This window comes from Nicotiana attenuata, chromosome 11 (assembly GCF_001879085.1).
Source record: "Nicotiana attenuata strain UT chromosome 11, NIATTr2, whole genome shotgun sequence".
NCBI classification, from domain to species: Eukaryota; Viridiplantae; Streptophyta; class Magnoliopsida; order Solanales; family Solanaceae; genus Nicotiana; species Nicotiana attenuata.
In genome coordinates this window covers 23,443,792-23,470,380 of record NC_031999.1, presented here as the reverse complement: position 1 = coordinate 23,470,380, position 26,589 = coordinate 23,443,792, and the positions used below count along the sequence as shown (strand labels likewise).

Genomic DNA, 26,589 nt, shown 5'->3' with positions numbered 1-26,589 from the left:
TAGACCTTACCTTGAAAGGGCCTAATTTTCCATCTTTACTCCGAGTACCCTCTGGGAAGAAAAAGACAGATGCCCCCTTCTTGACTAGATCTATGCATCGCTTGAGACATTCCTAAATTCATAAAAGCTAATAAGCAGGTAGAAATTCAAACTTCCAATAGGATTCAAACCGATTTAAAAATGTCAAACTGTCGACATATGATTGAATAACTTAAAAAGAATCAGCATAGGCATGAGGATATGTGTTAGTAATCACATCAAAGAAAAAGTACCAATTGACTTCTGCTGTCCATGCGCCTCAACGGAATCAGACCCATCAGATACATGGCCCATCCAATAATAGGAAAGAGGAAAATCGCAGTCTTGCTGATAAACTTGAAGTTTCTTCTAAGAGTAAGTAACGTATATATGTCCAGAAAGCTCTGATGGTTGGACACATACACAGCAGGAGTATCTGGAGAAGGGAGATTCTCCAAGCCCTCAAACTCAACGTTATAAAATGGAGTAATGGTCAAGGTTGCCCATGTCCGGGCAACAAGATGGTGAGCATTTCTACGGCATCGATCAAACAAGAGTACAAAAGGATGTTGCACAAGCATGACCACGAACAAAAAGATGGAAGAGAAAGCAGTGACCGCGTAAAAGCAAATCGCTCTCACTTTCGAACTCAACTCCAGTCCTGTAAAAGAGAAGATGTATCTTTGTAAAAGATGAAGCCTCCAAGCAAACAAAGGAAGTGGGTAAAGCAATTTTGAAATGCACCTGACAGAGGATAAGCAGCACCAGCTGAGCTGGTATTAGCAAGTTCGGACCTAGCAATAATGTGCCTCAATGATCTTTGTTGTCTATAAAAGCTATTATTTCCATAACTGTTATTACACTTCTTTCCTTGGGGGAAAGAGTGAAGGGAGACACATGCTTGTCTACTTGTGCCAAAAACTGTACTGCCTGGGAGGGCATCTGCAAAAAATAAGCAAAGTTAATTAGCAGATGAAATCCGGGATAACTATTCAACATCAAATACACAAAAATAAAACCAAAAGAGCATGTGCGGAAAGTCCAATTGAATAATCCATGAGAGCCAATCAAAAACTCTTGAAAACCAATCAAGTCGACAAAAGCGGAGTCACTTTTCTTCTAATGTCTGAAGAGAGAATCGACCAAGCAAAGACAATTGATATCTACCGAGTACGTTAGCCGAAGACTACAACTTCCTTTTAATAATTAATAACCTTCCTTTTCTTCTGAAACCTAACAAGACAAAATTTTAAGGTGGCGTTTGCTTCAGTTTTGCAAAAGTTAAGTTTCGAATTGTTTCAGTTTTTGCAAAAACTGTTTGTTTGATGAACTTTTTGCAAAACAGGCAACCTCTTTTTGGAAGTTTACACACTCAGTTGATTTAATCTTGCAAAAAGTCAATACTCATTTTTGCAAGATTTGGAAACTTCCACAAAAGGTATCTATTTTTTAAAACACTCCATCAAACCAACATTTCCTACAAAAAACTGAAAGAAAAAATTCCAAACTCAATAGATCTCATCTTTCCTAGCTTATAAAGAAAAGGTCGTCTTTCCTATCCGAACAACTTGTTCTACCTTATTCACCATTCACTTTTTTTTCATTTAGTATTTCAAATATCCAGCATATATGGTAGGAATATTGGCAGAGCAGTCCAATCATGTGAAGGCAAGTCTAAATCAGCAAAGTCACTTCAAAATGCAAAATATTAATGAATCTGGTTGTTCATCCTTTTGGCTTGGTTGGTCTCATTTCCTTGAGATCCCTAAGTGATTTCAAATTATTTCTGATTGTCTGTCTTAATTAGCAAGTCATAAGCTTAACTGGAGCCACTCTCAATGAATTACAGTATAACAGAAGTTATCTGCTTCTAAGCACAGGTCTACATAAATACCAAAGGAAGGAGGAAACAATCTGATTAGGACCCAATTTCGGGCATATTAGCTCAAGCAATTCCTTGGGGATGCTTTGTCTCAGATAACCCAGAATGATTCAGCCACCAATTAGATCATGGCTTTTTTTTCAAAAAAAAAATATATACGCTACTTTATCGATTGCATATTTTGCTTGAGTGATTTATTTGTTAATGATGTAAAGCTACTCATGAGATTCATTCCACAGGAACACAGTATTTGATAAACAACTTACAAAATGTTGAATTCCTCCCGATTGATTGCCTTAAAGAAGAGCAACAGGAGTGGTTTCCATCGCTAGCAGTCAATTGCTGAAATGAATTGTCGAACAAAGTCAATTAGAGAAGTCGAAAGAAATTCTTTTGTTCATTTTTACACTGTATCTTGTACTGACACACATAAATAAAGGGGAGACTGAAGTTAGGCACAGAAAAGATTTACCTAGCTTTTGAATGAAGAAAAAATTGTCAATGGCATAGTCAACAATTGCAGTTATAGCAAATTTGGTCTATGATTTATTGTTTTCCCTTTACAGAGTCATGTATAGAGGGATCTACCCCAGCTCTTAGACAGCTTTATCATTACATAAAAAACCTTCATATCAAGATGTTCTCAACCATGGTAAAAAGGACTGACAATAGTTGTTGCTAGTAGTGACATACCACTCCCTCTTGTTTCTCAGAAATGATAAATACCATTTGCAAATGTTATTTGGATTCAGCATGAAAAAAATAACATTATAGCCATGGACAGCCACAGAGTTTGTGCTTACTTTGTACATGAACAGAGAGAAATAACCTTCTCCTGAAACCAAAATTGTACGGCTATTGGTGACATGCATTTAAACATATTTCTCCTTAGCTGTTCTAAATTCCTTTTTTGATTGCCAAGTATCATCCCCCCCCCCCCCCCGGCTCACAATTAGACATATTTTAAGCTAATTTTAAAAAAGGGCAGCCCAGCGCACGAAGTATCCCGCGTTCACGCAGGGTCCGGGGAAGCGCCGCACCCCAAGGGGTGTGGTGTAGGCAGCCTAACATTTTAAGCTAATTTTATTACCCAAAAAAGAAAAAGTAGAAGGAGAAGCTTTTACATATAAATAAATAATTAGATAAATTCTTCAAGAAGCTAATTTTATCTCTAGTAACACCATGCGCCATCTTTTTAATATTTCAATAAATAAGCAACAGTTTTATGAATAACAGAAGCCAAGCACTGGGATAGTGCTGGACATTACAAAAGAGGAGTTCATCCATTTAAACCTTTTCACTATTGTATTGAGTTAATAGATTCTATCACACTCTCTATTTCATACACATGATGTAAATTACACCAGAGAACCAATTACTTTTAAGATTTATATTTTTAAACAAGTACAGTTGTATCTTGCCCCACGAAGCATCTCTAGTTCCTTCCCTTCCAAGTAATCTCACAACCACAAGCTGGAACTGTTTCCAAATATGCCTCAGTCATTTTCTGCACTTTCAGCCCATCGCCCCATCCAGCACCAAAAAAAACTCCTTGACAGCATTGGTGTTGTCACTTATTGCACCCCAAAAATGTTTAAAAATAGTGGCTGTCCAGGACTATTCATCAAATAGATGTTTGTTGTCCTCGATATCCTTTGCATCGTAACTATACAAATCATTTTTAATACCAATATAGTAAAATAGATCTCTGCTCTAGCAATCGTGAAAATTAGGACAAAAGGAGCACCATTTACATAGAGCTATGTGCTTGAATTGTGTAGATGGATTTCTTCATTTCATAACATTTTCCATCTAAGCTCTCTCTCTCCATATCTCTTCCCTCCTTTACAGCCATAAAAAATCTCTCATGCTTCTACATACAGAATTCCGCCATTTAATTAACAAGTTTTAGAAACAAAATATTTGGATGCAACTCCTCAAAATTCTCCAACTATTCAACAACACTCATATTTAACTTGTCTGTACCCATGATCCAATCAATTGGAAAGTCGAGCTCAACGTGGTCATAAATGTCTTCATCACATCTTGTCACAAGCGTAATGTTTGTTGTCTACAAAAGTGATATTCCAACCTTATAGAGTGTTGCTATCTCAAATTTTATAGTATTCAAAAGTAATAAATGAAGAAAATTAGCTTTTCATAATATAGGGTTGTAGGTTATGCTCAACAAACTGATTGCTGATCAACAAAGGATTCAGCCATGCAGAACAAACTCATAACTGCATCACTCTCCTTAGATTCTACAATACTATCAGGTAAGCTTCCTCAGAATATGATCAGGTAAAATTCTTCCTAAGATTGTTTGTTATTGGAGAGACAAAGTTCAGATAAGTGAAACTTCATTCAGTTGGGAAAATGATTTTCTAGCTTCCAACAGTTCTCAGTAAGAATAAGAATTAGCAAAGACACAAACCTACATTATTTCCATTTCCAAGTTAGAGCAAACTTTAAGGCATAGGCTTATAAAAGTAAAACGACTCTTTTTTTACGCTCTACCAACTGAATCCAAGTGTACTTCGTCAAGACGTCAACCACTACTCCATTCCCGCAGGTTCACAATTGACTGCTAGACATTCCCAATTTTCATCAATATAGTACTAGTTATTGTTATGCCATTTCCCATATAGTTTTCTTTTTTTTTTTTTTCCGGGATTAAAGACTTCCTAAGGAAGAGGAGCCTTGGCGGCTGGCGCAATGGTAAAGTTGCTGCCATGTGACCCGGAGATCACGAGTTCAAGCTGCGGAAATAACCTTTTGTAGAAATGCAAGGTAAGGTTGCGTACATAAGACCTAATGCGGCCCGACCCTTCCTCGCACCCCACTGGGTTGCCCCTTTCTAAAGACTTCCTAAGCTATAATCATTTTACTTCTTCCTTTGTAAACACTATTCTTCCATCATAACAATTCCCATCAATATCATGTATATCCATAACCCTTCACATTATCCAATGCAGCCAAGCCGAGCAGCAACACTGAGCCTAATGGTCCTTGATCCATTCGATTTAATTCTTCATAGAAGCAGGATAGCTTCACTATTTCAATATTTGTACCAAAATAACAATTCAACTTTAATTATCTTTTCTTTTTCCACAGGATGATTTCTAACCACACAAATTTCTATATGATTTATTTTAGACTATAAATTTCAAAACTCTTTCTTTATTTCTTAAAATTTTGTGCTACACGTAAATGGGCTACAATATAATTAGCTCAAAAGAAAATAAAGAAATAAAAAAGGAAGAATCAGAAGGAATTAGAAAATTACTGGATGCAGAGGTGGCGATAGCGGCAACTTCACTTCCTTCTTCCCTTTAAGAAAAAACGAAAAACGAATCAAAATGCACGGATTATATGAGTATGAAAATGGAGATAAAGAAATTCGGAAACTGAAAATAAGAACAGAAAAAAAAAAAAAAAAAAGAGTGAATTACAAGAACGGAGTGGAGGTGAAGGAAGGAAGTGAAAAGTGTTGAATTTTGCGACTTCCATTAGTCTTCACATGAATAGCATGAGAGAGAGAGAGAGAGAGAGCTGCTGGATTCGAGAATTTGAGAATGGGAAATGGGCGGTGGCTGTTTGGTGTTAGAGAGGGGTTATGGGGTTAGATTAGAAGAACACAACCTTGGGAAATGTGATTAATAGACACAGCCTTGGTAATGATAAAAATTGGATTAGCATAAATAAAAAATACTGTAAATGGGATGGAATATTTCATATTTTCAGACAAACACAATTATATTGAACTTAATAATTATATACACGGACCATATTAATAGAATGGTTGAGAATTGGGATACTATACTCTTCAATATTGTGGTTTTGAATATGTCATATGAAAAATTGGAATTAAAAAATTATTAAATATATAAAAACAATCTTTTTTAAATAAATTAAAAAGTAAAGTAAGGCACATAAATTGAAACACGGTGGATTATAAGTTTTAGATTTACAACTTGTTTGGAGGGTTGTTCCTCATTGTATCGTATTGTATTGTTATTCCAAAACAATGTTTGTTTTGATTGTTTCATTAAAATTAGTTGTATTGTATTGTTAAATCCATTGTTCCGGAACAATGATAAGTCCGTTTTTTTTAAACAATCGATTTGGTGTGGTGGGATTGTTTCCTATTTTTCTTTCCAATTATGCCCTAACTTATTACTCCACAATTCTATTTTACCTTTTATCTTGTTTTCTATTTTAACTCTAAAACTCCAACTTATAACATACTTTGTTTTTTTTCCGGACCAATATTAAAGGTGTTTTGCTGCCTTCTGTTTTATTTTCTCCTAATTTGCTTGTAACTCAATTCTAATTAGTTGTGCTCCTTTGTTTTGCCTTCTTCTGTCTCGCTCCTTTGTGTCTGCTTTCTTATTGTGTTTTTCCTTCTTCTGTTTATTTTTTAAAATTATTTTTATGCATAATTTTTGATAAATTTAATATTTAAACAATTAAAGGTATTTTAGTAAACTTATCAGTTACAGTACAGTACGATACAGTCAACCCAAACAACAAGATATTATTTAACAATAACAAACAATACAATCTATCCAAACATTGTATTCATAAAACGATACGATACAATACAATACAATACATTATAAAACGATGGGGAACAATGATCCAAACAGAGTGTTAAGAACAAATAGGGTGTGTTTTGTATGTTCAATATTCCCATGTTTGGTTGACTTAAACATTATGAAAATTATTTGTCTTATGAAGTCATTTTCCTCCAATTGGACAAAAATACTTTTCTATTAAGATGAGAAAAAATATTTTTCAAAATTCTCTTTCAACTTTTTTTTTTTTGGTAATTATGTATTTTATTAATCACCAGGGAGCCCAGCCAAACTCAGGAAAATAAACATTTAACGACCTATGTAATCTTGACTTCCCTGTAGATAAAATATATGGCACTCATGTCTCTGTTTTCGTTTGTCAGGAACTCTTTTTTACCAAGTTTAGTTTTGTAGGTTGTCTTGTGTAATTTTGTTTGATTATGATTTATTTGAATATTTTATACTATTTAAATCAATATTTGAATGTTCTCGTAATTATGTACATTTTTGTTCACTCAATTATGCACTTGTTGATAGAATTACAGTATTTTTTGATAGAGTACCTTTTAATGTCCTTGTAGTTCTTGTATTTACTTTTTCAGAAAGACTTATGAGAAATGTGGTTCTTAAGCTAGAAAGACTTAGGATTTATGTGCATTTATTATTTTTGTGTGAAATGAAGAAACCCAGATAGTGAAAAATATAATATAGGACCTTATAGTGGTTCTTGGTTTTGCTAGTTTGGATTAAGTTAAGTGGCATCTTTTGTAGTGAGAAAATAAAATGCCAGGAGGACTAGACACAATTATACTAATGTTTTTCATACTATTCTTTATTCGTAAAGCTCCGTCTTTTGCTGTAAAATTTCAGCAAGACTAGTTGGAAATTGTGGATTTTGATTCTCCGAGCAAGAAAGGCATCGGATATGGGTCATCACTTATTTTAGAAACAAATTTTGTGTTCTGAGGCCTTAAAAACCTCTTTCAGTATCACCTCGATTTACGTGCACAGTCCGTGCACGTAGCCGGAAGGCCATTATGTGAAAATCTGTGAAAAATAATGAATTTTGACTTTAAAATGAATTTAAGTTGACTTCGGTCAATATTTTGGGTAAACGGACCCGTACCCGTGATTTGACGGTCCCGGAGGATCCGTAGGAAAATATGGGACTTGGGCGTATGCCCCGAATCGAATTCCGAGGTCCCAAGCCCGAGAAATGAATTTTTAAAGAAAATTATTTTCTGGAATATTTATGAGTTTTTGAAAATAAAATGTGTTTAAAATTTGATGGTATCATGCCCGTATTCTGGTTCCGGAGCCCGGTACAGGTCTTATATGTGGTTTAAGTCGAGTCTGTGAAATTTGGTAAGAAACAGACTTGAAATGACGTGAATCAGACCGTATTTGAGAAAATTGGAAAATTTGAAGTTCTTAAGTGATTTCATGATTTTGATGCTAAATCCATAGTTGTTGATGTTATTTTGGCGATTTGATCGCACGAGTAAGTCCGTAGGGTATTTTTGAGGTAGTGTACATGCTTGGTTTGGAGCCCCGAGGGCTCGGGTGAGTTTCGGATAGGTCTCGGGAGGTTTTTGAACTTAAGAAAATTGCAGAAACTGCTGTCTGCTGGTGTCCAGGTCCTTGTGCTATGCGATCGCATAGGTCGCATAGTGTAATTTCAGGGGGTCCTATTTTGTGCTATGCGATCGCATAGCTCCTTCCGCGATCGCGTAGAGTAAACTCTGGGAAGTCACCAAATTGTTCTATGCGATTGCATTGTTTCTTCCGCTATCGCAATGGGTTGAACCAAGCCTGGGAAGGGAATCATTTTCTTCTATGCGATCGCACAGCCTAGTCTGCGATCGCAGTGCCCAATCCCCCCTTACCCTATGCGATCGCATACCCTTGTCCGCGATCGCAGAGACCAATTTTGCCCAGTCATTTAAACAGTAACAGAACACATACGGGATTAACCAAAAATTCATAACTTCTTCTTCCAAACTCCAAATTGGGCGATTTTTGAAAGAGAACTTCACCACAAATCCATAGGTATGTAATCTTAGACTCATTTTCTTCAATTTACATTAACACCTTGTGACGACCCGACCCGTCGTCACGTGAGTTACCGTCCCGTTTCCCCCATTTTCTGCTTCTTTATGCTTCATTATAAGAGTCTTGTGTGAACGAGTTGATTTGGATTGGTTTTAGACGGAAATGAGACACTTAGTCTCTTTAAGGAAGGTTTGTTTTGGAAAAACCAACCGGATGTTGACTTATGCGTTAGAGGGCTCAGATGTGAATTCCGGTGATTCGGTTAGCTTCGGGGGATGATTTGTGACTTAGGAGTGCGACCGGAAGTGATTTTGGAGGTCCGGTGTAGAATTAGGCTTGAATTGGCGAAGTTAGTATTTTGGTGAATTTCGATTGATAGGTGAGATTTTGATCCGAGGGTCGGAATGGAATTCCGAGAGTTGCTGTAGTTTCGTTATATGATTTGGGATGTGTGTGCAAAATTTCAGGTCATTCGGAGGTGATTTGGTTGGGTTTTTGATCGAATGCGTATTTCGGAAGTTTTTAAAGAACTTAGGCTTGAATTCGATGAGAAATGATGGTTTTAGTCTTGTTTGAGGTGTTTTTATGATTGGAAAGGGTTTGAATGATGTTATAGGAGGTGTTGGTATTTTTTGGTTGAGGTCTCGGGGGCCTCGGGGTGATTTCGGATGGTTAACGGGAAGTTTTGGCTTGTAAAACTTAAGAATTTGCTGCTGTTTCTGGTATTTTCGCTCCTGCGGAAATGGGACCGCAGAAGCGGTACCGCAGGAGCGGGTGGAGAGTCGCAGAAGCGGGGAGGACCGCAGGTGCGGATTGGTTGACCGCATCTGCGGAGTCGCAGATGCGACAAAATGACCGCAGATGCGGATTTTGGAGATTTAATGAGATCTGCAAATGCGGAGCTTGGTCCGCAGGAGCGGAAGCCGCAGGTGCGGGGTTCCGACCGCAGAAGCGGTTATTTCCGCAGAAGTGGCCTGTTGACCGCAAAAGCGGGAGTCGCAGATGCGGCTAGGGAGCCGCAGATGCGGAAATGACTGGTCAGTGCTATTTAATTTCTCCTTCGCGAAATTTCAAAGGGTTTCATATTTTCACTTCGGACTTGGAGAATTTGGGCGAGTTGGAAGAGAGAAATCAAGGGACTTCTTTGAGGTAAGGATTTCTGAGCCTAAAACACAATTCTAAGGTGTTATTACATGAATTTAGACTGAAAAACTAAGGAATTAAGGAGTTAAAATGGAGGTAAGAGCTTGAAACTTAAGAGAGTTAAAATGGGGATTTGAAGGGTCATTTGGACTCCGATTTTGGTAATCTTTATATGTATGGACTCGCGGCGAGATAAGGAGTCCGTTGATGTTAAATTTTCTGATTTTTGAGAAGTGGGCCCGGGGCTCGGGTTTTGCTAATTTTGAGATTTTTGCTATTTTTCGATTGTTTTCGATTGGGTATTGTTCCATTGGTGTATTGTGACGTATTCGTTGTGGTTTTGATCAGATTCGACGCACGAGGAGGTCGATTTGAGAGGCAAGGGCATAGCGAGCTAGGATTTTGGCCGGCTTGAGGTGAGTAATAGATGTAAATGATGTTCTGAGGGTTTAAAACCCCGTATTTGCACATTGTAGTGCTATATTGAGGTGACTTGCACGCCGGGTAGCGAGCGTGGGGGTAGAGCACCGTTGGGGATTGTGACTTGGTCCGTCCCGGTAGATGAATATACTGCGTATTTGATTGAAATTCACTTATTATCATTTTAATTGAGCTGATTGCTATATTTGGGCTTTGTGCCAATTGATTGAATCCTTCAGGGATTGTTATTACTGGTTTCTTACCATTTTGACATCATTGAACTCAGTCCTAGTATTTAATACTGTTTTGCAAACTCAGCCACCTTTTCTTAAACTTGAAACTTAATTAACATTTTAATGAAGTTTGGACCGAATATTTCTATATGATTGTGCCCGAGGGGCTTATGTGATTTTGGACTGAGTATGGGATCGGGTTGCACGCCGCAGCGGTATGATATTGATATTGATATGAGGCCGAGGGCCTAGTTGATGCCACGAGATGGCTTATTATTGCNAGAGCGGGCTGCACGCCGTAGCGGGTACTGGAGAGTACTGGGTTATGTGTTGCATTGCATATTTGATTGTCATTTACTTATTTATCTGTTGTGGTATTTCCATAATTGTTTTTATTGATTTACGGATTTTATACTACTTGGTAAGTTGCTGTATTTATAGAATTACTTTGTGCCTATTCAGGATTTCCTTATTCTCAGTCTTTATTTATGTTTATTACTCACTGGGTCGGAGTACTCACATTACTCCCTGCACCTTGCGTGCAGATCCAGGTACATCTGAGGCTGTGTGAGGATTTCTCTGCCTAGCAGCTTATCCGGGAATATCAAGGTAGCTGCATTTGACGTCCGCAGTCCTGATCTTCCTTCTATCTTATTGCTTTATTTCTGCATTTCTAGAGAACGATATGTAGTAGGTTGATACTTATGTATTAGAGGCTCAGACTCGTGACACCGGATTTTTCGGGCTGTGTAGAAATATTGGTATTTGGGATTTCCGCATGTTTTAACTCTATTTCAGAATTTCAGTATTATGGCTTAGTATTTTATATGTGTTAATTAATTCATGAACTGGATAAAAATGGTTAAGGTTATTAGATTGGTCGGGCTTGCCTAGCAGTGTGTTGGGCGCCATCACGACCGGGGTTGGGGTCGTGACAAGTTGGTATCAGAGCCTAGGTTACTTGGTCTCGCGAGTCATGAGCCGGTTTAGTAGAGTCTCGTGGATCGGTACGGAGACGTCTGTACTTATCCTCTGGAGGCTGCAGAACCTTTAGGAAAACTTCACATTCTTGAAATTCTTGTCGTGCGGCTTTGTTGAACTGAGAACTAAACTTCTATTATTCTATTCTCTCACAGATGGTGAGGACACGAGCTACCGGACGTGGCGGACGACCACCAGTGCCACCTACTGAGGCCGCCGGAGGCCGTGGACGCGGTCGTGGCAGAGGCAGAGCAGCCGGGGCAGCACCTGCTGATCCACTAGTTGCCCCAGCTCAGGATCAGGCTCCAGCTGTGGATACTCCAGCAGCACCTGTTCAGGCACAAGCTGTGCCTATCGTGATTCCGGGTCTTCAGGAGGTCTTAGCACAGATATTATCAGTTTGCACTGGCCTGGCCCAGGCAGTTTCAGCCACCACAGCAGCAGCAGCGGCTACTTCACAGGCTGGGGGAGGGAATCAGACCCCCGCTGCTCGCACGCCTGAGCAGGTAGTGCAGGGACTACAGACACCAGAGGCACCTCCAGCTCAGCAGGTTGCACCAGCTCAGGGCTTCGTGGTTCCAGTTATGCCAGACGATGAGCAGCGTCGTCTCGAGAGGTTTGGTAGGCTCCAGCCTCCGACGTTTAGTGGTGCTGAGGGCGAGGATGCCCAGGGCTTTCTTGACAGGTGTCAGCGTATGCTCCGTACAACAGGGATCCTTGAGTCGAGTGGTGTGGCATTTACTACTTTTCAGTTCACGGGGGCTGCTCGTACTTGGTGGGAGGACTTTGAGAGGCGTAGGCCTGTCGGTGCAGCACCCCTAACTTGGAAGCAGTTCTCCGCTCTTTTTCTGGAGAAATATGTACCTTAGTCCCGCAGAGAGGAGCTGCGTAGACAGTTTGAGTGGTTGACACAGGGGGGTATGACAGTGACCTAGTACGAGATGAGGTTTTCACAGTTGGCCCGTCATGCTATCTGGATGGTTCCGTCAGATCGTGAGAGGATTAGGAGATTTGTGGATGGCCTTAACTACCATCTCCGTATTCTGACGACTAGAGAGAGAGTACTGGGTGCTACGTTTGAGGAGGTGGTGGATATCGCTCGTGAGATCGAGTCAGTTCGCCGTAGAGAGCGAGAGGAGAGGGAGGCCAAGAGGCCTCGTGGATCGGGCAGTTTCAGTGGTGCTCCTTCGAGGGGCCAGTTCCAGCATGGTAGAGGTCGTTCTTTCAGGCCTGCTCAGTCGGCCCGTCCAGAGTATCGCGGGGGATGTTTAGGCCGTGGTCATCATGGGCCCCAGTAGGGTCAGTCTTCACTCAGCGCCCTCCCAGCTCAGAGTTCATCTCATGCCCCATCAGCTCAGGGTTCTTCTGTGCCGAGTGCATCTGCTAGTCACTCCGGTGCGAGGGGTTCCCATCAGTCCCCGTCTCCAGCACCGGGCAGTTGTTATGAGTGCGGAGAGTTTGGTCACTTGAGGAGGCAGTGCCCTCCACTTCGTGGCAGTCAGCATCAGCAGAGGGGTCAGCCCTCGACATCTGCTCCAGATACATCATCACCCGCCAGCCAGCTAGGGGTGGAGATCAGGCAGCCAGGGGTCGCCCTAGAGGTGGAGGTCGATCAGGCGGTGGCCAGGCTCGTTTCTGTGCTATGCCGGGCAGGACAAATGCCATTGCTTCAGACGCTGTCATTACAGGTATTGTTTCAGTCTGCCATAGAGATGCCTCAGTATTGTTTGATCCCGGTTCCACCTATTCGTATGTGTCTTCATATTTTGCTCGTTATTTGGGTATGCCCCGGGAGTCTCTATCTTTGCCTGTTCATGTGTCTACCCCGGTGGGCGATACCGTTGTTGTGGACCGTGTGTACCGGCCATGTGTTGTGATTATTGGGGGTCTGGAGACCCGAGTTGATCTATTTCTGTTGAGCATGGTGGACTTTGACGTTATTCTGGGCATGGATTGGTTATCTCCGTGTCACGCTATTCTAGACTGTCGTGCTAAGACAGTCACTTTGGCTATGCCGGGTGTACCACGGATCGAGTGGCGTGGTGTGACTGATTATGTTCCTAGTAGAGTTATTTCCTTCGTGAAGGCCCAGCGTATGGTGGGGAAGGGTTGTCTTTCCTATTTGGCATTTGTGAGGGATGTTGGAGCTGAGACTCCTGGCATTGATTCTTTTCCAGTTGTGAGGGACTTTCCCGATGTCTTTCCTGCAGACCTGCCGGGCATGCCGCCGGACAGGGATATTGATTTTGGTATTGACCTGGTGCCGGGCACTCAGCCTATTTCTATTCCGCCATATCGTATGGCACCAGCGGAGTTGAAAGAATTGAAGGAGCAGCTTCAGGAGCTCCTGGATAAGGGGTTCATTCGGCCTAGTGTGTCACCTTGGGGTGCGCCAGTCCTGTTTGTGAAGAAGAAGGATGGCACAATGAGAATGTGTATCGATTATAGGCAATTGAACAAAGTAACAGTGAAGAAGAAGTATCCCCTGCCTCGCATAGATGACTTGTTTGACCAGCTTCAGGGAGCGAGGGTGTTTTCCAAGATTGATCTCCGTTCGGGTTATCACCAGTTGAAGATCAGGGATTCAGATATTCATAAGACTGCTTTCAGGACTAGATATGGTCACTACGAGTTTCTTGTCATGTCTTTCGGGCTGACCAACGCCCCAACAACGTTCATGCATCTGATGAACAGTGTATTTCGGCCTTATCTAGATTCATTTGTCATCGTGTTCATTGATGATATTCTGGTATACTCGCGTAGTCAGGAGGAGCACGCGCATCATTTGCGAGTTGTATTGCAGAGATTGAGGGAGGAGAGGCTTTATGCAAAGTTCTCCAAGTGTGAGTTCTGGCTCGGTTCAGTGGCTTTCTTGGGACATGTGGTGTCCAGCGAGGGTATTCAGGTTGACCCGAAGAAGACAAAGGCGGTGCAGAGTTGGCCTAGACCGTCCTCAGCCACAAAGATTCGTAGTTTCCTTGGGTTGGCAGGCTATTATCGCCGGTTTGTTCAGGGTTTTTCCTCTATTGCATCGCCCTTGACCAAGTTGACTCAGAAGGGCGTTTCATTTGTATGGTCAGACGAGTGTGAGGAGAGCTTTCAGAAGCTCAAGACAGCTTTGACCACAGCTCCAGTATTGGTTTTGCCATCAGCTTCAGGTTCTTATACGGTATATGGCGATGCTTCTAGAGTTGGAATCGGCTGTGTATTGATGCAGGAGGGTAGAGTTATTGCTTATGCTTCTCGTCAGTTGAAGCCCCATGAGCAGAACTACCCCGTTCATGATTTGGAGCTAGCTGCTATAGTTCATGCCTTGAAGATTTGGAGGTATTACTTGTATGGCGTATCTTGTGAGGTATTCATTGATCATCGCAGTCTTCAGCATTTGTTCAAACAAAAGGATCTTAATTTGAGGCAGCGGAGGTGGCTAGGGTTACTTAAGGATTATGATATCACCATTCTATATCACCCGGGGAAGGCCAACGTAGTGGCCGATGCTTTGAGCCGAAAGGCGGTGAGTATGGGGAGCTTGGCATACATTCCAGTTGGGGAGAGGCCATTTGTAGTTGATGTTCAGGCCTTGGCCAATCGATTTGTGAGACTTGATATTTCAGAGCCCAGTCGAGTGTTGGCTTGTGTGGTTTCTCGGTCTTCCTTGTATGACCGCATCAGAGAGTGTCAGTATGAGGATCCGCATTTGCTTGTCCTTAAGGACAGGGTTCAGCATGATGATGCCAGAGACGTGACCATTGCTGATGATGGTGTGTTGAGGATGCAAGGCCGGATTTGCGTGCCCAACATGGATGGGCTTCGGGAGTTGATATTGGAGGAGGCCCATAGCTGGCGGTATTCCATTCATCCGGGTGCCGCGAAGATGTATCAGGATCTTAGGCAGCACTATTGGTGGCGGAGGATGAAGAGAGATATTGTGGAGTATGTAGCCCGGTATCTTAATTGTCAGCAGGTGAAATATGAGCATCAGAGACCAGGTGGCTTGCACCAGCATATGGTTATTCCTGAGTGGAAGTGGGAGAGGATCACTATGGATTTTGTTACCGGACTCCACGGACTTTGAAGAAATTTGATGCTATTTGGGTGATTGTAGACAGGCTGACCAAGTCCGCGCACTTCGTTCCGGTTTGTACTACTTATTCTTCAGAGCGGCTGGCAGAGATTTACATTCGGGAGATTGTTCGGTTGCATGGTGTTCCAGTTTCCATCATATCAGATCGGGGCACTCAGTTTACCTCCCAGTTTTGGCAGACGGTTCAGCGAGAGTTGGGTACTCAGGTGCAGTTGAGCACAGCCTTTCACCCTCAGACGGACGGGCAGTCCGAGCGCACCATTCAGATATTGGAGGATATGCTACGCGCCTGTGTAATTGATTTTGGAGGGTCACGGGATCGGTTCCTACCGCTTGCAGAGTTTGCCTACAACAACAGCTATCAGTCCAGCATTCAGATGGTACCGTATGCGGCCTTGTATGGGAGACGGTGTAGATCTCCAGTTGGTTGGTTCGAGCCCGGCGAGGCTAGGTTGTTGGGGACAGACTTGGTTCAGGATGCATTGGAGAAGGTGAAGGTGATTCAGGAGAGACTCCGTACAGCGCAGTCGAGGCAGAAGAGTTATGCGGACAGGAAGGTCCGAGATGTATCCTATATGATTGGTGAGAAGGTCTTGCTGAAGGTTTCACCCACAAAGGGTGTTATGAGATTCGGAAAGAAAGGAAAACTGAGTCCGCGGTTCATTGGGCCTTTTGAGGTACTTAGGAGGATTGGGGAGGTGGCTTATGAGCTTGCTTTGCCACCCAGTTTATCGAGCGTGCATCCAGTTTTTCATGTTTCTATGCTCCGGAAGTATATTGGAGACCCGTCCCATGTCTTGGATTTCAGTACACTTCAGTTGGAGGGTGATTTGACTTATGATGTAGAGCCAACAACCATTTGTGATCGTCAGGTTCGAAAGTTGAGGTCAAAGGATGTTGCTTCGGTGAAGGTGCAGTGGAGAGGTCGGCCCGTGGAGGAGGCTACCTGGGAGACCGAGCGGGAGATGCGGAGCAGATATCCTCACCTATTTGAGGCTTCAGGTATGTTTCTTGACTCGCTCGAGGACGAGAGTTTGTTTAAGTTGGGGAGGATGTGACGACCCGACCCGTCGTCACGTGAATTACCGCCCCGTTTCCCCCATTTTCTGCTTCTTTATGCTTCATTATAAGAGTCTTGTGTGAACGAGTTGATTTGGATTGGTTTTAGAAGGAAATGAGACACTTAGTCTCTTTAAGGAAGGTTTGTTTTGGAAAAGTCAACCGGATGTTGACTTATGCGTTAGAGGGCTCAGATGTGAATTCCGGTGATTCGGTTAGCTTCGGGAGATGATTTGTGACTTAAGAGTGTGACCGGTAGTGATTTTGGAGGTCCGGTGTAGAATTAGGCTTGAATTGGCGAAGTTAGTATTTTGGCGAATTCCGGTTGATAGGTGAGATTTTTATCCGAGGGTCGGAATGGAATTCCGAGAGTTGCTGTAGTTTCTTTATGTGATTTGGGATGTGTGTGCAAAATTTCAGGTCATTCGGAGGTGATTTGGTTGGGTTTTCGATCGAATGCGTATTTCGGAAGTGTTTAAAGAACTTAGGCTTGAATTCGATGAGAAATGATGGTTTTAGTGTTGTTTGAGGTGTTTTTATGATTGGAACAAGTTTGAATGATGTTATAGGAGGTGTTGGTATTTTTCGTTGAGGTCCCGGGGGCCTCGGGGTGATTTCGGATGGTTAACGGGAAGTTTTGGCTTGTAAAACTTAAGAATTTGCTGCTGCTTCTGGTATTTCCGCTCCTGCGGAAATGGGACCGCAGAAGCGGTACCGCAGGAGCGGGTGGAGAGTCGCAGAAGCGGGGAGGACCGCAGGTGCGGATTGGTTGACCGCATCTCCGGAGTCGCAGATGCGACAAAATGACCGTAGATGCGGATTTTGGAGATTTAATGGGATCCGCAAATGCGGAGCTTGGTCCGCAGAAGTGGAAGCCGCAGGTGCGGGGTTCCGACCGCAGAAGCGGTTATTTCCGTAGAAGCGGCCTGTTGACCGCAAAAGCGGGAGTCGCAGATGCGGAAATGACTGGTCAGTGCTATTTAATTTCTCCTTCGCGAAATTTCAAAGGGTTTCATATTTTCACTTCGGACTTGGAGAATTTGGGCGAGTTGGAAGAGAGAAATCAAGAGACTTCTTTGAGGTAAGGATTTCTGAGCCTAAAACACAATTCTAAGGTGTTATTACATGAATTTAGACTGAAAAACTAAGGAATTAAGGAGTTAAAATGGAGGTTAGGGCTTGAAACTTAAGAGAGTTAAAATGGGGATTTGAGGGGTCATTTGGACTCCGATTTTGGTAATCTTTATATGTATGGACTCGTGGCGAGATAAGGAGTCCGTTGACGTTAAATTTTCTAATTTTCGAGAAGTGGGCCCGGGGCTCGGGTTTTGCTAATTTCGAGTTTTTTGCTATTTTTCGATTGTTTTCGATTGGGTATTGTTCCATTGGTGTATTGTGACGTATTCGTTGTGGTTTTGATCAGATTCGACGCACGAGGAGGTCGATTTGAGAGGCAAGGGCATAGCGAGCTAGGATTTTGGCCGGCTTGAGGTGAGTAATAGATGTAAATGATGTTCTAAGGGTTTGAAACCCCGTATTTGCACATCGTAGTGGTATATTGAGGTGACTTGCACGCCGGGTAGCGAGCGTGGGGTAGAGCACCGTTGGGGATTGTGACTTGGTCTGTCCCGGTAGATGAATATACTGCGTGTTTGATTGAAGTTCACTTATTATCATTTTAATTGAGCTGATTGCTATATTTGGGCTTCGTGCCAATTGATTGAATCCTTCAGGGATTGTTATTACTGGTTTCTTACCATTTTGACATCATTGAACTCAGTCCTAGTATTTAATACTGTTTTGCAAACTCAGCCACCTTTTCTTAAAGTTGAAACTTAATTAATATTTTAATGAAGTTTGGGCTGAATATTTCTATATGATTGTGCCCGAAGGGCTTATGTGATTTTGGACTGAGTATGGGATCGGGCTGCACGCCGCATCGGTATGATATTGATATTGATATGAGGCCGAGGGCCTAGTTGATGCCACGAGATGGCTTATTATTGCGCTTGGGCCGTAAGGGGCCCCTCCCGGAGTCTGCACACCCCCAGTGAGCACCGTCGATGATAAATAAATGGAGCGGGCTGCACGCCGCAGCGGGTACTGGAGAGTACTGGATTATGTGTTGCATTGCATATTTGATTGTCATTTACTTATTTATCTATTGTGGTATTTCCATAATTGTTTTCATTGATTTACGGATTTTATACTACTTGGTAAGTTGTTGTATTTATAGAATTACTTTGTGCCTATTCAGGATTTCCTTATTCTCAGTCTTTATTTATGTTTATTACTCACTGGGTCGGAGTACTCACATTACTCCCTGCACCTTGCGTGCAGATCCAGGTACATCTGAGGCTGTTTGAGGATTTCTCTGCCTAGCAGCTTACCCGGGAATATCAAGGTAGCTGCATTTGACGTCCGCAGTCCTGATCTTCCTTCTATCTTATTGCTTTATTTTCGCATTTCTAGAGAATGATATGTAGTAGGTTGATACTCATGTATTAGAGGCTCAGACTCGTGGCACCGGATTTTTCGGGCTGTGTAGAAATATTGGTATTTGGGATTTCCGCATGTTTTAACTCTATTTCAGAATTTCAGTATTATGGCTTAGTATTTTATCTGTGTTAATTAATTCATGAACTGGATAAAAATGGTTAAGGTTATTAGATTGGTCGGGCTTGCCTAGCAATGTGTTGGGCGCCATCACGACCGGGGTTGGGGTCGTGACACACCCATTAGATTTCTAGGCCTAAATCATGTTCTTAAGGGTAGAAAATTAGGGATTTGGGTAGAGTTAGGGCTTTTTATATAATTGGAATTTAGACCTCGTTTTGGGGTCGAATTTTGAAACTAATTACATATTCGGGCTCGTGGGTGAATGGGTGATCGGATTTTGGTCCGAACCTCGTGTTTTGACCAAGCGGGCTCGGGGTCAATTTTTGACTTTTTGGGAAGAATGATAGGAAATCTATAATTAAGCATTGGAATTGAATTGTTTAGCGTTTATTGATGTTATTAAGTCGATTATGTCGAGATACAATTGATTTGGAGCGAAATTCTAAAGGAAAAGCGGTGTTTGAGGCTTGAGTTGGCCGTGGAAGTTCGAGGTAAGTGTTTGGTCTAACCTTAGCTTGAGGGATTAGGAGTCGTGTCTTATTTGCTACGTGTTAACTGTGGAATACGACGTATAGGCATGGTGACGAGTATCTATACGTTGGTGTCAAGCAGACCGTGAGTCTTAAATTTAAATTTTTGTGTTCTTAATAAATACTACGAATGCCTAAGTTGTTGATTCTCTGTGTTGAGCAAGGATTATGATTATTCTCGTGGAAATTACTTACGATTGAGTATTAGTGCTAGTTGAGGAAGTTAGATGTTGGAACAAGTTTGGTTATAGTTGATTTTCCCTTGCCGGGACGTATTTGCTTATACTGTAGATTCCCTTGCCGGGATAGTGTTGTTTCTTTATTGATCCCTTGTCGGGACTCTCTTTGTGATTTGGTGTTGAACTGTATATGTGGATCGGGTTGCACGCCGCAACAATATTATGTTTGGATCCGGTTGCATGCCGCAACAATAATATAATTGGATCGGGTTGCTGATCGAAGCCGACCCTGCACTACTATTGAGTAGCGAGAGAGGATCGAAGCAGCTTTTACCCGATTTAGGGTCGGGATCGATTTTCACAGGGAGCTAGAACTTGGAGTTGGGTGTCTATCTAATCGAGAGTTGTGTATGTGTTCCAAATTACACTTCTAAACATTTTTGGGTTTTTGTTTTACTTCTAATTCTATCAAACTACAATGCCAAATTAAACTAGAATAAACTAAGAGTAAACTATTGCGAGTTGTGTAAATGGTTAAAAGGCACTAGGGTAGTGACTTTCGCCTAGGTGGTCAATTGACGGATACTTGAGTCTAAGGCATGATTGACTTATTTGGGGAGTATGATATAACCATTGCACGATTTTACCCACTCTACACCTCTCGGTGGTTCGAGTGATTTTGCCCGAATTGTCTTTCTCAAGACCAATTGGGTATGCAAATTTGCACAAGCAATCAAGGTTCAAGTCGGGTATTACTATCTCTAGGTTTAACCCTTTAATTTGGGCTATCAATCTCTTGAGTACGCCCCAATTCCTTGTTGGACCAATTTCAGAGACTTAGGCTCTCTTTCTCAAGAAGAGCTCAAGTCAACTAAACACAAACTAGTATTTGCAACCACTAATTCAGCAATTAAACATGAAATTAGCCCAAATATCAAACACCCATAGTCAATCTAGCCCTAAAACACAAGACCCATCAATTACCCACACTAGGGTTGAGCCACAACCCTAGCTTATGGGTCTAGCTACTCATAATTGAAGAAGAAAACAAAGAAATAGATGAAGAAAGACTCATATTAATTAATTGCTAAGATAAACTAGAAGATTCAATGTTGAAATAAAGATAAAATTTCTCAAAATAGCTAAAACTATCGAAGTCACGAGCGCAGCTCAGTACAAAATCTATCTGATGACCTAAAAATGGGAAAAGAAGCTATTTATACTAAGCTGAAAAATCTGGACAAAAATACCTCTGCGGGGTTAGTGCGGACCGCACAAAATCACGTGCGGCCGCACTAGGGCTCTGAACTTGAGAATCCAACTCTCTGAACTCGGGCAATGCGGACCGCACAGAATCGAGTGCGGCTGCAGTGGCTTCTAGTGCGGTCCGCATGAAATGGAGCGCAGACTGCATTGGCTTCAATCTCCAAAACTGGAAACTCTCTGATCCTTGGTTCTGCGGACCGCACTAAATCGAGTGCGGCCGCAGGGGCTCCAATGCGGACCGCATTAAATCCCATGCAGCCGCATTGCCTGTTGGCCTGAAAATCAAACTCTCTGAACCTCACTTGTGCGGTCCGCACAGAATGGTGTGCGGCCGCATTGGCCCTGTTTTGCCTGAGCTTTGTCTTGTCTTGGTACTTGTGCAAGTTTGACTCCTTTTTGAGCTGATCTTTGACATCTTGTCACTTTGTTGATCAAACCTGCAAACAAGCACAACTTGTGAGCCTTTTGGGACTATTTTGTACACATTTCTAATCAAAACTTAATCAAGAAGGAGTATAAAATGTATCAAAATCCCTAGTTATCAACTCCTCCAAACTTAAGCTTTTGCTTGTCCTCAAGCAAACAAAATAAGACCCACCCCTTAAGAGAACATCCAAGAAAATTCAACTGTCCTAAAGTGACCTCAGCTAGCATCAATTGGGGCTAACAATTGCCCTCAATACAAATGGATCATTAACAACATTTACCCTTTTTTAAACACTATGGATTAAGTGCGACACAAGAGCATCAAGAGTTGACTCAACACATCAAAGAACTCTTTATATTACTTTGGTCATTGTGGAAACCAAACTCACACATCCTCGACTCTCCCTAATCAAACCTCACCTTTAGAATAGTAGCACTCAGAACGAGGTTAATGGAAAATCACTCATCTCTCTCAAGGAAAAGTCACAAGTCCGGCTCTAAGTACCATATGCTTGCCCCTTATGTGAGTCACCACTAATGTAAGTTTCATTCAACTAGAGATCATATAGGGCTTTTGTGGATACATAGTGAAGGCTTTTGGTTCCGGGTAGGCAATGTTTGGTCTAAGTAGGTTCCATCTTCCCTTAAGCACTTCTTTTGTTTCATTTGGTACACATTCACTTGACTCTTTGAGTCATTTCACTTCTTTCCAAGGGGTTAGAGAGACATACTGTCACTCTTTCTTGTTCATTTCAAATCTTTTCTCCTTTTTTCATTTTTCCGCACCTTTCATTCTTTGCTTTTCTTGAATCCCTTTTTATTTTCTTACACATTGAACATTTTTTTTGTCTTTTTGCTTTTCTTTCTTTTTTATTGCCTTTCCTTTTCCTCATTTTTGTACCTTTTCTCCTTTTTTCACTTTGTTGCAGTCCTCGTCTCTCCCCCCAAACTTATACTTTTGCCATGTGCTAAAGGAAAGATCGGGTTCCAAGAGAGGGTATCTTTTAGAATGGGTAAAGGCTTGTATCATGGTTCTTGTAGGAAAAAGGTCTAAGGCTTAAAAGGGTTTACTAGGGATTTTATCATTGTTAGGCTATGGTAGTGTTCAAGCTATCATTTGGATCAAGGAAAGCCTATAATCATGTCTCAAGTCAAAATTCACTAAGGATTTCGCCTCAACAAACATTCAGGGCAAGTTCTAGACCAATGGCTCGGGACTTGGACTTGCAACGCAATTACTCACCACACAAGCTATGGGATCGCTAAAGACACAGAGTCGGGGGCCCACAACGACCTTAGATAAGAATTGAGCACACAATGGTCCCGAAAAACCACTTGATGATTATCAGTCAACACAAGAGTCTCAAGGTCACGATTTTCACCATCCTACACATAACAATTTGTTTTTGACCATAAGATCAAAGGCAAATGTGCTAGGCCCAAGTGAAGCTTTGCTTGAGGCACCCTTATCACTAACTACTAAAAACAAAAAGAAAAAAAAACGGACCCAAACCCTTAAGAAGGTTGTCACGCCATCCATCATTGGCAAGAGCCACCCAGTTCACACAAACTCCACCTTTGGAAAGAACCGTGGCATTAAGAAAACCAAAGGCTTATTGCAAACATTCAGAACAAGAAGCTATGAACATAAATAAGAAGCTAAGAAAGAAAAATTGCGGAAAGTAAAATGAATATATACAAGAGGGGATTTAATCGAATATAAAATAGATGGGATGAATATGTACAATGTAACATAACTTTATATACAGACCCAAAGTAAAATAAAAGTACAAGAAATGTAACGAAATGTTAAAGTTATATACAAACCAAAGATGAAAAATAAAGAAAGCATAAAAACTGTCAAATATATACAATCATCCAAATCCATAAAAGTAGGGCCTACCCCCTCAAATGAAAGTTGGCATTGTCCCCAATGCCAACTAAACTAAATAAGCACAAAAAAGAAAAGGGAAAAGGATATAGAGACTCCCTATGGACCGTCTGTCTGTATGGGCTCCTGAGTGGTCTCTGGGTCCTCAATATGCTCGGGAACCTCAGACTGGTTCCCTATGGCCTGCTGCTCTGCTGCTGGGACCTGGACAGGCTTCTGAGGTGCATCCTGTGGCTGACTAGAGGAGGTCTCCGGTGGGTCTGCCAACTGGATGACTGCATCATCTGCTCGGGGAATCATCCTCTTCCTCTTGGGAGGCCTCTGGGACTGCTCTGGCTGGGGATGAGCTGCTGACATAGGGTCCTGCAACAATAAATCCAAAGGCAGCTGATCTGCCTTCAACCTGTCAACATCAACCCTCAACTCTTTCACGGACTCCTTGGAGGCCCGCGTCTTCCTCAACTTCTTGTGCTCCTTAGCAAGCTCCTTGAGAGCCTTGCTATGTGAATCAACAGCATCCGTGAGCACTTTTCGGGTGTCAAGGATTTTCTTCTGGTTGGCCAGAATCTCCTTGAGGGCATCCTCAATAGACTTCGGGACCTGCGGAGGCGGAGGTGCCGACTGAGCTTCCACTGTAGTAGTGAGGATAGACAACTTGGATGAAGCTGTCTGCATCCAGTTGTTGATGCTGAGAAGAGCCTGGCTCAGTCGGTGTGCAGTCACTGGGTAGGCTCGGGAAGAGGGTATCTCGGGATCTGCTGAAGTGCATGGACCAGAAGGAATGTCTGCTGAGGTGGAGGCTATGAGAGCGTGATTTTATCCCTATATGAATTACTCCCATAAATTCAAAACAAAATAATTTTCCCATTATTTGCAAATTTTGTGAATTTTTGTGGCATTTTCTATCAATTGTTTGCATTTGTCTGTGCGTGTTTATTTTATTTAATTAATGAAAAATACAAAAAAATATTTTGCATTTGCATTTAGGTTTGACTTTGCATTTTTAAGATTTGATTAGTAATTATTTGTTTGTTTTATAAAAAGGAAAATCACAAAAAATAGTTTAATTTGCACTTTTACTGTTAATCTCGATTTTTGGTAGTTTTCCTTTAATTTGGCTTTTATTAATTGTGATAATTATTGTTTAGGATTAATTAGTATTTTTGATAGGTTAGTTAGGTTTTAGGATTTAACTTAGATTTTAATTTATTTTTGAAAAAAGAAAAAAAAAAGAATTTTGGAAAATTGAATTGAAAAGAAAAGGAATTAAAATAAGGAGAGAGTCAGATTTGGGCCATTGATTCGGAGCCCAAACATTACCCATCAAATACCCGTCCAAACATGCCCCAATCCAACCCAAACCCGCCCAATTACCCGGTTCCCCATCTCCCAATTCAAACGACCCCGTTTTGTTAAGTTTTGATCTCACCCGTCGATGTTCTTTGATCAGACGGCTGAGAAGTGGGGACCAATTAATATATAACTGTCCTAATCCCCCTCACCCCCCTTCATCGTCTCTCCCACTTACCTCATCTCAGAGACCACCCTGATAAACCCTAGCCCGTCGCCCCTTTTCTCCACCGCCTTAAGGTGGCGGCGCCAACGCCATTCCTCACCAAATTAACACCCTGAAACCCCCAGCCTCCCCTCACTCCAAATATCCATTTCACTTCCCTCGAATCACCCTGATAGTCTCGAATCTTGAATCTAGTTTAACCCTAAAATTCCGGATCTTTCCAATTGAAGTGTTCGTCGAAGTTTTGGGGTCATTCTGAGGTTATTCACGTGTTTTTTTGGTGAAAAAAAACACATGCTTAACCTCAGATTGAACCAAGACTTGAGAGTTTGAGGGTTCATCGCTATTTTCTGTCCGACGCAGTTCGTTAAGTATTTTTCTTGTTTTGTTATCTTTTCTTTAATGTTTCTGTCTGCTTCTCTGTTTCTTCTGATTTCTTTTTCTATGTTCTTGTTAGTTTCTTAAGGGACATTTTGTTAGGCATGATAATTCATATCTCTTAGTCCATTCAGGCTTTAATTAGGTTGGCTTCAATGTGTTAACTCCGTTAGTTTTAGTTTGTTAATTGAATTTTTGAAATTGATTCAAATTGCTTTAGGTTTTGTTTTTCTTCAGTTACATTAGTTTCTGATTATATTTGGGCTCGGGGTCCATGCTTTAGGATCTTGGTTTGGGGTTGGATTTCGAGTGAATTCAGCCCAGGGTCAATTTGACCCATACCCGTTTGGGCTATTTGGTTAATTAACAGGGTTTCAGGGTTAGTTTGGGAAGTTTAGGGTGGGAATCTTTTGGTAACAGATTAAGAAGCTTCTAGGAAGCTGGGTGGGGGGTTTAAATTGAACTTCTGACTTTTAATTAAGGCTATCTAAGCAAAAACGAAAGTTGGAAAAGGGCTTAATTGCAAAAAATATTTCCTTAGGGCTGCCCTACTTTCTTGCCTATAAAGGCATCTCTTCCTTGCTATTCAAGGGAGACTTGGAAGAGAGAGATGAAGAGCTAAAAATACAGAAAAATGAAAACGGCTGGTTTTACTGTTTCATTGAGCTGTTTCAGTAACTTCTGATTTTCAACTTCTGAAAACAAAATTTCTTATTCTGAGAGTTCAAATGGATTGAGCTTGGGTTGTAGAAATCTGGTTTGAAGTCGAGGGGGTTTATTGTTCATTTGAAAACTCTTTTCTGGGCTGCTTAACCTCATTCTTGGGTTTGAATTTGGGTCCTGTTGGTTATTCCTGGTTACTGAGTTCTGCTGCTGTGCTGTTTGGTTACTGACCTTCACTTGCTTTCTTTCATTTCATATTCCAGGTACATGTTCCTAGATTCATCTCACATGAGGTTTGATATTGAAGTGAAATGAAATCCGGAGTTCTAAATATGGCTTCTACATGTTTAGATCTTTTAGTTCAGTTTCAGTCTGTTTGAGTTGATTGATGTGTTGTATGTTCAATATGAGAGCTATTAGTCAATTTGCATCTGTTTGAAGTTGGTAAAGCCCTTGTAGTTAGACTTTGCTCGCTTTTTGAGATTCTTACTGTTATAGGTAGTTATGGACTGTTGAGAGATGGAACTTGATAAAAATATTGATCATCAGCCAAATTTTGTGATTAAGCGATGTTAGCTAAGTGTGTGGTGTCATGGAACAGTAAGTTGCTGCAGCAATGTTCGTGGGTGATTTTGTGTTAGAACAATTATTATGATAGCTATAAATTAGAGG

At 41.5% G+C, this 26,589-nt stretch overlaps 2 protein-coding genes across 3 annotated transcripts in view; one reads left to right on the top strand and one right to left on the bottom strand.

The window, feature by feature from the left end:
• LOC109234232 (1-acyl-sn-glycerol-3-phosphate acyltransferase 1, chloroplastic) overlaps positions 1-5,552 on the bottom strand; it is a 7,305-nt gene extending 1,753 nt beyond the window's left edge. For both annotated transcript variants that reach the window (XM_019400125.1, XM_019400124.1), the window contains exons 1-6: positions 5,353-5,552; positions 5,187-5,230; positions 2,167-2,242; positions 763-960; positions 273-679; positions 11-112 (exon numbers count right to left, since the gene is read on the bottom strand). In XM_019400125.1, coding sequence (XP_019255670.1) covers positions 11-112; positions 273-679; positions 763-960; positions 2,167-2,242; positions 5,187-5,230; positions 5,353-5,410 — 885 coding nt within the window. In that variant the 5' untranslated portion in view covers positions 5,411-5,552. The remainder of the gene's footprint in view (positions 1-10; positions 113-272; positions 680-762; positions 961-2,166; positions 2,243-5,186; positions 5,231-5,352) is intronic.
• On the top strand, positions 13,738-14,518 carry LOC109234763 (RNA-directed DNA polymerase homolog). The gene is made up of 2 exons (XM_019400824.1): positions 13,738-14,151; positions 14,459-14,518. The coding sequence occupies exons 1-2, from the start codon at positions 13,738-13,740 to the stop codon at positions 14,516-14,518; spliced, it is 474 nt and encodes a 157-aa protein (XP_019256369.1).

Excerpts from the sequence above, each read along its gene's own strand:
- LOC109234763 (XM_019400824.1), top strand. The coding sequence starts at position 13,738 with ATGTGTATCGATTATAGGCAATTGAACAAAGTAACAGTGAAGAAGAAG. Across the intron at positions 14,152-14,458 it reads ATGCAAAGTTCTCCAAGTGT|CTTCAGGTTCTTATACGGTA; the intron begins GAGTTCTGGCTC and ends TTTTGCCATCAG.